At 37.7% G+C, this 12,435-nt stretch overlaps 1 protein-coding gene across 2 annotated transcripts in view; it reads left to right on the top strand.

Moving 5' to 3' along the window:
* LOC121862407 (long-chain-fatty-acid--CoA ligase 4-like) overlaps positions 1 to 12,435 on the top strand; it is a 251,770-nt gene that overhangs the window by 143,209 nt on the left and 96,126 nt on the right. For both annotated transcript variants that reach the window (XM_042360674.1, XM_042360673.1), the window contains exon 7: positions 1,396 to 1,532. In XM_042360674.1, the coding sequence (XP_042216608.1) occupies positions 1,396 to 1,532 (137 nt within the window). The remainder of the gene's footprint in view (positions 1 to 1,395; positions 1,533 to 12,435) is intronic.

Raw genomic sequence — 12,435 nt, 5'->3', positions numbered from 1 at the left:
ACTTAAGCGTCTGTATTTAACTGTCAGTAGTTTCAAGAATTAATGCAGTCATTTACTGAATATTCCTTGTAAAAAAATAAATTTTAAATTAATTATTTATAGGAGATAAGTATTATTATCAGTAAATATACCGATATGCATTACTGACCACCTCCACGGCTAAAAATAGCCCAATCTCGCGGTCACTTTTCCTTTCTTGTCTCCTCACTGGCAAATGGGGGGGGGGCGTGGGGAGGGGTGTGTGATGATAGCTGTGTTTATTACAGGGGTATAAATCTCTTTTACGGTATGTTAGACAGGTTTATAATACATTTTTATTATTTTAATATACCGGTAATCTTAATTTGAATCCAGCTTGCCAAACGTAAGTTTCAGTATAAAATAATTAGTGGTAAGACCTTGTGAGTAGCTTACGATGTTTCCATCACCACTCTTGACACACTAAACCACAATATTTAAGAGGTAAGAATTTTATACTTGGTGATTTAGACGACCCCCTAACTTTGGGCAGATTTTTTTAATGTTCAAATTCCGTCTTATAAGCCGAGATATATGGTAATCCTATAACGAACGAGGTTCTGGAACCAATAACATTCGTTATAGCATACCCCACTGTACTGTATTTTATTTTTATACATTACAAGTACATTATGTTTTTTTTTTACAAGTGTCAAAGAAAAAGTTATCTATGAGTTTTCTCTTTTAACTGTCTTATGCTTTGTAGTTTCTGACTTTCATGTTTGGTGAAAATTGCACGCTTTATTTCATAATAGACAAAATTACCCAACCAGATATAACCTAAAACCTTGGAATATATTGTATGATAGCTTACAGTAGGTCGATTAGGTTAGGTTAGGTTTTCTTGGTTCATTTTCCTGTTGTAAAAAAATTGCACAATGCCTTGGCCACCATGCTGGAAATGGATCTTTATAACTACAATAATTTTTTTATATAAAAATGTTCTCTAACCATGAAAATATGATGTAATTTCCTAATATCTGTATAATTGGTTAAATAGCCATGGAAGTGTAGGTAAGTATTTCTATCATAGAAAATTCTCAATATCCCAAGGAAATTTTTTGTCTAATTGATCTTTTTTTCTGCTGATGTTTTGTATTGTCAACCTCAACACATTTAAACAAGAATGCAGCTAATATCCTCAATGTAGTATCATTATGCTGTTTCTCGTACTATCCCTCTCATATCATCTCACTCGACTGCCTTTTATGGCCTTCCCACCTCACACTTTTTCAGGAATTGGAAAAATCCATCCGCAGACGACACCACAGCAAATCTCATTCAAGCCTCAAGGTATTGAAAGATAGATATGAAGTTGGATTAACTCAGCAGTGTATAATCTTACAGAAACTGACTCAGTAATACATAATCTTACAGAATCAATGATGCTGATGTTTGGTGTACCAATGGGCTACTCCACTCCTCTCACGATGACTGACAGGTCAAGTAAAATCAAACGTGGCTGCCAGGGTGACTGCTCTGTTCTCCAGCCAACCATGATGGCAGCTGTACCTGTAAGATCTCTATATCTCTTGTTATGCATCTTTTTTGTATTGTTGAATGTTTTGTGGTAGTTATTGATGCCGGCGATTTTGCATAGAAATTGATTATAAAAGCTCCGCAATTTCACTGTGCTTTATAGTGTACACTGTTGTAGTTTTTGCAAATGTGTTTTTTTTTAACCTAACCTAACCTTAACATAAAACCTAGCAGAACCTAACACCTTCCGTGGGCGAATTTACTGTTACTGAGACGGGGAAGCAGCGAGCCACGGCGTTGAGGAAGTGGTGAAGGATTGTGCCATGGTCTTGGTGACTGTGGCAGAACAGGTAGCGAGCGAAGTACAGTAGTGGTTTTCGTGGTAATCCCTGCTGCCAGCCCTCAGAACCCAGGACTTTATATTCTTCCACAGCCATTCTGCAGTATTCGTGTACATGCCAGTAACAGGATCAACAAAGTTTTGGCTGTGGTTAAAGGTTTTGTGGTTAAACCCAAGGACCCCAAGTTGGAGTAGATTTTCCAGCAATCACTATACTGTAGATAGTGGTGCCTGGCTGAATGAATTTCTGGCACAGAGGATCTAGGGTATCGGCATCTCTTTTTTTCAACCGGCACAATGGAACATGTGGCCCGATCCACGCTCACTGCCGCCAAACACCCAGACACCCTTCACTAGGCGGCCACATAGGAATTTCATTTTGCTAAATTTACTTTCGTCAATCTCTACCACTTTATTTGGCCCACCAATAGGTTCCTGGATTTCCATCCTGTGCATACAGATCTCACTGCAAAACTGTTTCCAGTCCACAATGGACTTGGCACACAAACCCAGTTCTATTTCAGTGTATTGCTGTGAAAAGTACTTTCTGAAAAAAAGTTTATAAATAATAGTACAATACTGAGTTTAATCTGGACCTTTTCAAGCCAAGTTCCTTTGAAAACACTAGAACTGTAGCCACAATACTCCAGCTGCTTGTTTTTCTTGTTTATTAATTTCTTGTTGCACTGGAACAAATTCCTCTAATGTCTTAAAACACAGGGATTTCTGAGGTGTGGACAGTCTCTTTTGGAAGGAAGAATACCATGGTCTTTGAGAAATTGGAGGCCAACATCATCTTTCCCCCTGAATCTGCAAATTACTTCTTTTTAAGATGGACGACACCCTTCACATGCCATGGTGAAAACAAAATTGGCTGCAATGGCTTGCAGCAAAGCGTGGCAATGACACACAGGAAAGCTCGGCAAGGAGTGTGGTGGCATGTTTTGAAATATGTCAATATGATTGGATGTTTACATATGGGGATGAGATGTCACCGCTGAGAAGACATAGTGCACAATAAATGATTATCATATCAGTAATCACTGAGGAAAATATAGTACGAAAATAAACATCAAAACAAATAACGCAGTGGTTCTCAACCTTGTTTGCCCCATGCACCCCTTTCACCATATGTCAGAATGTCATTCCCCCCTCCTTTCCAAGATTGTCTGCCTCAAAAAGTGCATTCCAAATAATATGTATATAATACTGAAAATCCTTTATTTTTTCCATATTAGTATCAGTTCCCCTGAAAACCTGAGGGGGGAAATTCCCCCCTGGTTGAGAACCCCTGAAATAACGCGTCGGTGGGTCAGTCGTCAATATTAACCTTTTTATCGGGCATTATCCAGTATGATACATCTAGACTAGGGGTGGGCAATTATTTTGGCTGGTGGGCCACACTGGTTTTGTGGGCCATGCACTTTTGTTGAAGTAAAATTTTTAATGTTTAATGATACTGTAGCTCAAATTCATGTCTTTCAAGAGACCCGCCCTGGGTGACTGCCCTGTTGTACTGTGTTGTGTCTCCCAGATGATGGTTTGTGTGTGGAAGGAGAAATTTTTTGCACAAAAAATATATGCTATTTTATTTTATGATATGCTTTGTTTTCAATTTTATTGTTTATCATAGAATGAAACTGGAGCCAACATCTCCCACCAACCAAAATGCCTCATACATTTGTAAACAAAGTGGTTACAGCACCACTGGTGGCAGACACGTGAATGAATGACTTCGGTTGCATTCAGATTGTTGAATTAAATACTATTGCAGAGTATTTATCACTGCTTAATAAATACTGTTGAGTATTTATCACCACTTAATAAATACTATTGTAGTGTATTTATCACCACTTAATAAATACTATTGTCATGAATTTATCACCACTTAATAAATACTATTGTAGTGTATTTATCATCACTTTAATAAGTAATATTGTAGAGTACTGTAGAGCATTATGCATCTGCATACAGTATACCCTGGTTTATTCATTAATCATTTGTCTAAGTGTACAAGTAGCCAAACTGAGTCATCATATAACACTCAAAGGTAATAAATAACGTTTTTAAGAAGGTCTCTTCATATCAAATACTATACAGTGGTCCCTCGGTTAACGAACGCTTCGGTTAACGAAATTTCGGTTAACGAATTACCTTCCATAAGAATCTTCAATTCGGTTAACGAAAAAAATTTGATTAACGAAATCCTTAAGAAAATCACGTTTTGTTTTGAATATCAGCTGATAAGCTGAGGGGGTATTCAGCCAATTCAGTAATCTCTTCTATGTTTACACTCGTTTCCAATGGAGTAAATATCAAGAAAATTGTGCACTTTAATATTTGTGCATTTTTCTATACAGTTTTAAAATTATTGGTCATTCTAAAATTTAGCCATCCAAGCTCTGTCTACATAAAATTTTTCAACTATTATTTTTGGCTCGCTATATGTAAATTTATTCATTTATTGAAACTCATTTACATGCACACACTGTCCTAAGGGCAAAGCTGTAATGTACATGTAATCAAAATGTACAAAATGATTACTAAAATTTTTGTCATGTGCAAACTATGGCATGTTTACATTCAAATGAATCACTATCTTATAAGAATTCCAGCAATGTAAATTATATGCTCCCCGGTCACTTCTATGCAATTTTATGAGCAAAAAACAAAAAGTTCTATTTACTGTGTGACATTTATTTAAGAGTAGAAGCCATGTTAAATCATAAACCAACACTGGAATAATCACATATTAACTAAATTATTAACATGAAGCATGGATTTACAGTGTGAACACTGGAATAATAACATATTAACTAAATTAATTGCATGGAGCACAGGTTTTTCATTGCATTTGAAAAAGCAATTCCTGTACATGCTCCTCGTTCAACTCATTGTTGTCGTCCAGATCTTCCACTGTGCTGCAGCCAGCAGTGTGAGTGTAGCCACCCACATGGCGGGCCCCAGTTGTTAGGAATCTGGCAATGGCTTTGTCTGGATTGAAGTTGCCAACACACACTGTTTGCAACTGAACCACCATGAGATTCGTCAGGTGGTCATCAGTGAGACGACTGCGCCAGTCTGTCTTAACGAGTTTGACCTGGCTAAAACCACGTTCAGCATCAGCCGAACTAGCTGGAATGGAATGCAGTAGGTCAACCAGATGGAGAAATAAGGCACACCTTACTCCGTATGATTGGTTGAGTTGTTGCCAAAACAGTCTTGAAACAAGTGATGTCTAACTCTTGTAAATGTAACTTCTGAGCACAGTCCATTCATCCTCTACCAAAGTAGGATTCACCTCTGCCTCCATCAGTGTTTTCTCAAGAGCCTGGGCCAACGCTTGCACAGTGCTATCCCCGAAATCTTCATTCCTGTTGTAGTCTGCAGGCCACAATTTGAAATTCAGAATCCATGCGTTCTGGAGAATCGTACTGGCCATGTCAATAAATCTTTTGTTTAGACTTGAAATCAGTGATGTCAGCATACCACGCCTTGCAGTCTTGAAAGTGTTGCTTCTACCACTCAGCTTCTCTCCTTGGAACATGGTTGTGTCACCTTCCATAATCCTTCTCAGGCTGGGTCCTGGTCAAGTCAAATATTTGTTAAGTACATCAACTGCAGTCTGAATTTCATTCATGATAGCAGAAATATTGGTTTGACCATGCTGGAACAGCTCTGAGAGGCCCCCAAGGCACTGCACCACATCCAGTAGGTGAAGGTACTAGACTATGTCAGCACTGGTTAGAAGGAACAGGTAGTTCTTAGCTTTTCTGGATGAATCCTTGTGGTATGCGGGATCATCAGGGTTCTGTATCTGCTGCATGTGGAGTACAATAACCTTGTAACTTTTCAGTAGATACTCCAATGCCTGCAGCATATGCGGGAGCCACCTTGTACCACCCACACGTGTTGGAACCAGAAATGGTACCTGACATATGTCATGAGCATTCTTCAACATGCTCCTGTTGAGATAACTCTTTTCATAGAACAGGTATACGCCTAGCAGCAGTAAGTCAACCTTTTTGGCGAGTGGAGCATCCTTTACTGCATCCTTGTAAGCGAGTTCATTTTGAATGTATGTGTGAATTGGTTGTCAAATTTCATACGCGTTACAGTATTATTTTTTTATATCTTGTTTGTATCGGTGATAATCTGAATACTGTATGTACTTGAAATTGTTTTTTGATAATAAATGGTGTGATTGTTGATGGTAAGGCAGTTTTCATCACTGTCAATTGTTTTTATTCAGGTATTAAATTTCGCTGTCATTGCTTTTATATATTATGTATAGAAATGAATTCCTCAATAATAATTGTATATCTACATAATTAGACTGTGTTTATTCATTACAATGTGCTGTTTCCATACACCGACATGAATAGCGGTGGTAGTATCTGTGTGTGACATCATACAATCCCTGAACCGGCCTGGTGTTCTAGGTGGCATTGCACCAACTCATTTGTCCAGTTTTTTCACACTACATTATATCATTGAGTGTATATATTTTATTTACATTTTCATATTAAGTGTTGTATACAGGTACAGAAAATGGGTATCCCTTCCACTTGCAATACTGGTGATACAATTAAGATAACTAGCATTAATAGTGTATTCTCTATATGATGCTCTTATACACATTGAGTGTGTCTTACCACTGCCATCGGCCCACTCACCCATCGGGCGATCCCAGACCAACAAAATAGTAAAATCTTTTCGCCCTTATGATATTTTGGTCGCCTCGGGCTACCGGGCGTATGTGAATTTCTACCTCTGAGTATATAATGAGTCTCCATATGCCCTGGTTTATTCATTGATCAATTGTCTAAGTGCAAAAGTAGCTCTGTCGAGCTATCATGTATCAATTAATTTTAAAATAGAAATTATAATGTAAAATGTTATAAGACAATGGTTTAGTAGTGCTGTTATTGGGTGTGCTGTGTGTCTTGGCATGTCACCTCACCACCTGACTCCTTAGCAAACTCTTCATCAACTTCTTCAAATCCTACAATGTGCTTGGCAAGCTCCAAAAAAACCACACACACACACTTTGTCCTGCAATGCTGTTAAAAATTTTGGTGTTGCATATTGACATACCCACGTGCAATTTTTTGAAGATTCATGCATATTTGAGTGAGCACCAGCAATTTGAAAAAAAGCAATTTTGCTTATACGGCATACGCGCCTATATATGAGGTTACACAACCATCATAAGGGATATTAACACAAATTATTTGCCTGTCTTAATTAAAATCTGTTATCACTAACACAAAAAAGTTAATCATTTTTATTCTCTCATGGAACATTAAGGGGTTTTATCATATATTCACAAGGTATTATTTCTCAAGAGCAAGAAACCATGATTTCTGTTCGGAAACAGATGATCGTTTGCGCTGATTAGGAATGCGGAGTCTGTCATTTTCAACTACTTGAAGGACTTCTTGAAAGTGCTCCTCATCCCTGGCAACATTAAGAAAGTCATAGCAAAGTTGTGCACCACGCTCTGCAGCCTTATTAACGACCTGAAGCTTGTCCACAACCCGTTTCATGTTCAGGTAGTCGTCATGATCCGCCCATTCACTGGCTGGACTGTGGAGAAACTGATAGGGCATGCCTAAAATGGTGAAGAACCGGCTTGAGTCAGGCCCAATTAGGTCCACCCGGGCAGTGTCTATTTCTGGGACAGGGGGAAGATATGGCATTCCATAGCCCCCATGATTGAGCCCCACTCTCTTAGTAACTTCAGTGCCTTCATGTCAAAGAAGGGCCTTCCTCATCTCCTCTTTTGTCCTTTCTTGTACTTGGGACGAGAACAATGCCAGTGGGGCCAACTCCTCGGTTAGGTACCAAGTGTTTCTACCGAGTGCCACACGTGCTTTGCCAACTATTGTGGCGTCATATGGGGCAAATTCAGCCAAGGTTTCGACCAAATTCAAGTCATTCAGTGGCACACTTGCTGGAACGGGGCAAACAATCCACCATGGGACATAAACAGCGACTGTGAACACAGCAAACCGTTCTAACTTGCTGATTTGACTTTTAGTCACAACCTCGGCTTTGGAAAACTGCTCTTTGATCTGGCCTGACAAAAGAACAATCTTGAGGGACATAGAGCAGTTTAGCCATCCACCTTGCTTTGTGAAGTGCGACGGGGAAGACCATCGTGAAGTTCACTGGCTCGGATCCTTTAGTTACAAGCAGCAGACAAAGCTCTACCAGCTCCTTGTAGTCGCCACGTGTAAATGGTTGGGGTAGAGATTCATGGAAGAAGTCAGCCATCTCCTGCTGGCGCTCCTCAATCACTCCAGGCATTGCTGGGTAGTAGTATTTCTTTTTTCATTGTACGCCAGTTGAGAGAAATGGGTCTTGAACCTAGAAATGCAATTATTGGGATTATTGTATTTTGTACTAATCTATAATATTGTATTGTTTTAGGGGTATTAAGATTGATATGATCGATCATTTGCTTGGTGTTAGTATATCTTATAAGTCTAATAAAAGAAATTCCACTAAATTTGTTCATTAGATAATAATATTCCTTGTTATTTTGTAAAGCCGACGGTGCTAGCTCAAACATACACCGATCTCCAAGAAAATTTACAGGGGTGTTTCCTAGATGAATACCCAACACTAAAACTTTGAGCAGCATTGTAGGACCATTTTTGGATTTTTGGAGGGCAACGGTCACACCCTAACACACACGGGAATTAAGACAACAAGACTCCAGTGAGGGTCTTGTTGTGTGACTGCATGGAGGTGAATTAAAAGATCAGCTGTTGAGGAACTTATCGCTTGGCAACCCTGGTGTATGTTAGACTCCTTTCCACTCCATCTCTCTAATTACCCACACCTTTCTGCTTTCTCAGTCCATATTTTAATATATCATATAATGTAATGTTGAAAGGATACAACTTTGCTCATTTATACTTATCACAATCTCCCTAAAAATACCACGCTGCCACACTGTTTGTCTAAAGTACAGACTCATTCATGATACGTACAGTACAATAATATTTATTTGTTTTTCATTAATTAGTACAGATATGTTACTGTAATAATCTGTGCTTATTAATACATGTACCCTTCATATACAATACAGTACAGGACTATGTATATACCTCATAGGTAAAAAATAATGTAATTCAAGACATATTAAGGTCATAAGACCAACTAATCCCCCACCCAACACTGGGTGACCTGACGTTGCATCACAAGTGTTTGACATGATTAGTTATATATTACAGTCAATTGAGTGAAGTGTGTAATAGAGACGTGACCGATCGCCCAAGAGACTAACGAGCTGATCAGTGGTGAAGAGGATAAAAGTAACAGCTCTCTTCACACCTGTATCATAAAGAGCTTTTGTTTTTTAAATATATTTATTTAAACAAACTTTTAGATAAAGTATTCAGGATTACAGTATTTTGAAGAAAAAAAATGGTGCGTCTAACGAAATTAGAACTGATTTTACTGACTCCGGTATCAACATTTCTTAATTTCTTTTATAAAAGTGTGGAATTCCCATCACCATATCATATAGAAATATTTCGTGTAAGGATTTCTTATTGGAAAAGTTTGGTAGAGAATTTATTAAGCATCATTATGGTATCAAATTCATCTCCCTATCACAATTAGCCATGCTTGAGTGAGGAAAGGGGGAGAGACTGACCATGCGACCCTACTCTCCAAAAAGGTTCACTTCCGTCAACACACCAACACCACCTACACATGACACATACACCCTACATCACACACAAACACACCCTCCAACAACCACCCACACACACCCTCCAACAACCACCCACACACACCCTCCAACAACCACCCACACACACCCTCCAACAACCACCCACACACACCCTCCAACAACCACCCACACACACCCTCCAACAACCACCCACACACACCCTCCAACAACCACCCACACACACCCTCCAATAACCACCCACACACACCCTCCAACAACCACCCACACACACCCTCCAACAACCACCCACACACACCCTCCAACAACACACACACACACACACACACACACCTCAACAAGGGAATTAAGACACATTTGCATGTGTGTGACTGCATGGTCACTTCTACTGTACATACATTACATAACATTAATTAAAAGAGACATAGTATTTTTTACATAAATTTGACTACATATACAACTATCTTTCGTCGAGGCTTTAATGTTCACAAAATCAATACAATAAGCTCTAATTCCCGTTCATTTCATCCCAAATACTATTGGATAATTGCTTTGGAAAAATCCCAAAATGGTAACTGTAAGCTGACACGAATCATTCCTGTCCATATGATATTGTAGGAGATACCGATTGCACCCCCATCAAGGGATCACTACATATACGTGTATAGTTCGTGAAACACAAGTCAATTTGTGGCATGATGGATGACTCATTAATAAGTAATACTGTACGGTAGAAAATCAAGAGATTTTTAGGGAACTTTTTTAATATACGTACGTACATTACAGTATACAGTATTTATGAAAAGAATAAAATCAAAATAATGATGGACCATCCAACTTTTTGTAAGTTATAAATCCATTGTTTCTAATTTCCATTCATTTCCATTAATGTATTTTATAAATTTTGAGAAAAGGGCCGTGGCTATTAATACCAATACAGGTTGTACCCCTCTAGTCCGGCAACCTCGGGACCTGACCGGTGCCGGACCATGGAAAATCACCCTTTTCCTGGATAGATAGTGACTTGTGCTTATGCTTGGAAGCACTAGCACCACTTTCTCTGCATCATGGTCTCTTTGAAGACATATTGAAGGGTTAAATGTCGTATAGTAGCTTCTCAAATTTCGCGAGTTTTTAATTCTTAACGTATTTTATTGGAACACAAAAAAATAAATAAATAAAAATTTTGACGGCGGAAACTTGAATTTCGACGGGTTTGAACGGCCCGCCAACGTGCAGACGACGTGCATAATCGTGTAAACAGCGTCATTTCTCTTATGTACAAAAGATTCATTATTGTTTATTACTGAATGTCTTTTTTATTGAATTAATGTTTATATGTGCAAAATGAGCAATACAATTCATTAATAATACGTAGAAATTAAAACACACGAGGAAATGACACAGCATTGTTTTCGTTGATTACAAAACCAGTGACTGACTGGTTCTACATATAAAACTGAAGAAAATAAGACCTTGGTTGTAGCTGTAGTAAAATTAATATGGTTGTTTTAAGTAATGTTATTTAATGTTAATAAATGGAACAATAGAAGTAGCTAACGATAATGGTAAAGAAAAAGAGAGATCGCATATGTAAGTGCGCATGCGCACACGTGAAAACATATCGTCATTACTTTACATAAGAATATGAAAGTAACACTTATTTACTGTTCATATATATTTTAATTAATGTTTCTGAATTTGTTTTTATTGAATTAATGTACGTGTGTGCAAAATTAACAATACAATTTATTAATAATACGTGGAATATTAGAGGAGACGAGACCGCTGCCGGCATTGTTTATGTTAAAGCTTACGAAACCAGTGACTGATTGGTTCTACATACAGTAGAAGTCCAAAAATCCGGACTGCTTGGGGATTGGGTCGGTCCGGGTTTTCGGATTTTCCGGATTCTCAGGCAGTACTTTTAAAATTCAAATTTAAGGAGGAATAAAGAAGAGATGAACAGGTACATTTTGATAGTTTATTCATTAGCAAATATAGCATGCTTCATTTATCAAAACGTGCAGTTTTAATGAAAAAGCTGTGAATTCTAGAATTTTATTCTTTGCCTTTTTTATATCATAAATTGTAGACTTTCCAATGTCGTATGTTTCCATTAGAACAGTATTGCTCACACCACGTTCTAGTTTCTTAATTATTTCAAGTTTGTCACTCAATTTCAACGTGTTCTTCTTTCTCTTCACACAACGAAGTTTATCTACTTTAGGAGCCATTATTATGGGCTTGTACAGTAATCTGTAAATGGAAAGAGTAGGATTCAAAATATTATTATATTTCAATGGTATTCTATTCATACTGTGCTTGATGTAATGCATTCACGGATATGTAATATTTTTGCTGAAATGACGTACGTATTACAGTGGAAAGTGTGATAAAATCGTGACGAAAACAATGACTTTCGCTTTCTTTCGTTCAAAAGATGTTACCGTAATCGCTTTTCGAATGGTTATCAGTTAAAAACTGTTGTATTACAATAATATTCTATCCTAATTGACTTGAATAAATACTATGATACCATATTTCTGAATATTTTCATTAAAATCCATAGAAATCATTTTCCTTGTCATTGTCTGCAGCACCAAACAGCTTCTCCCAGTCCTCTCCTTGAACAGGGCTAGAGGGTACGTGTTTTTCGAATCGTTTTCAGTTAAAAAACTATTACATCACACGTATATTTTACCTAAACTGCGCCTGAATGAATATATTCTCGGAAATAAATAGTAGTTTTGCTGAAAGGTGATGTATTTCAATGTAAAATAGGATTAAATACACGATGAAAACAAAAGACTTTACCTAAGCTTCCGATGTTCAAGAGATGTTACTCGAATTTTTTAATAGTTTTCGGTTAAAATTCTGTTATATTACAATG

This window comes from Homarus americanus, unplaced genomic scaffold (genome assembly GCF_018991925.1).
Source record: "Homarus americanus isolate GMGI-L3 unplaced genomic scaffold, GMGI_Hamer_2.0 scaffold31037, whole genome shotgun sequence".
Taxonomy (NCBI): Eukaryota; Metazoa; Arthropoda; class Malacostraca; order Decapoda; family Nephropidae; genus Homarus; species Homarus americanus.
This window is presented reverse-complemented; position numbering and strand designations above follow the sequence as displayed.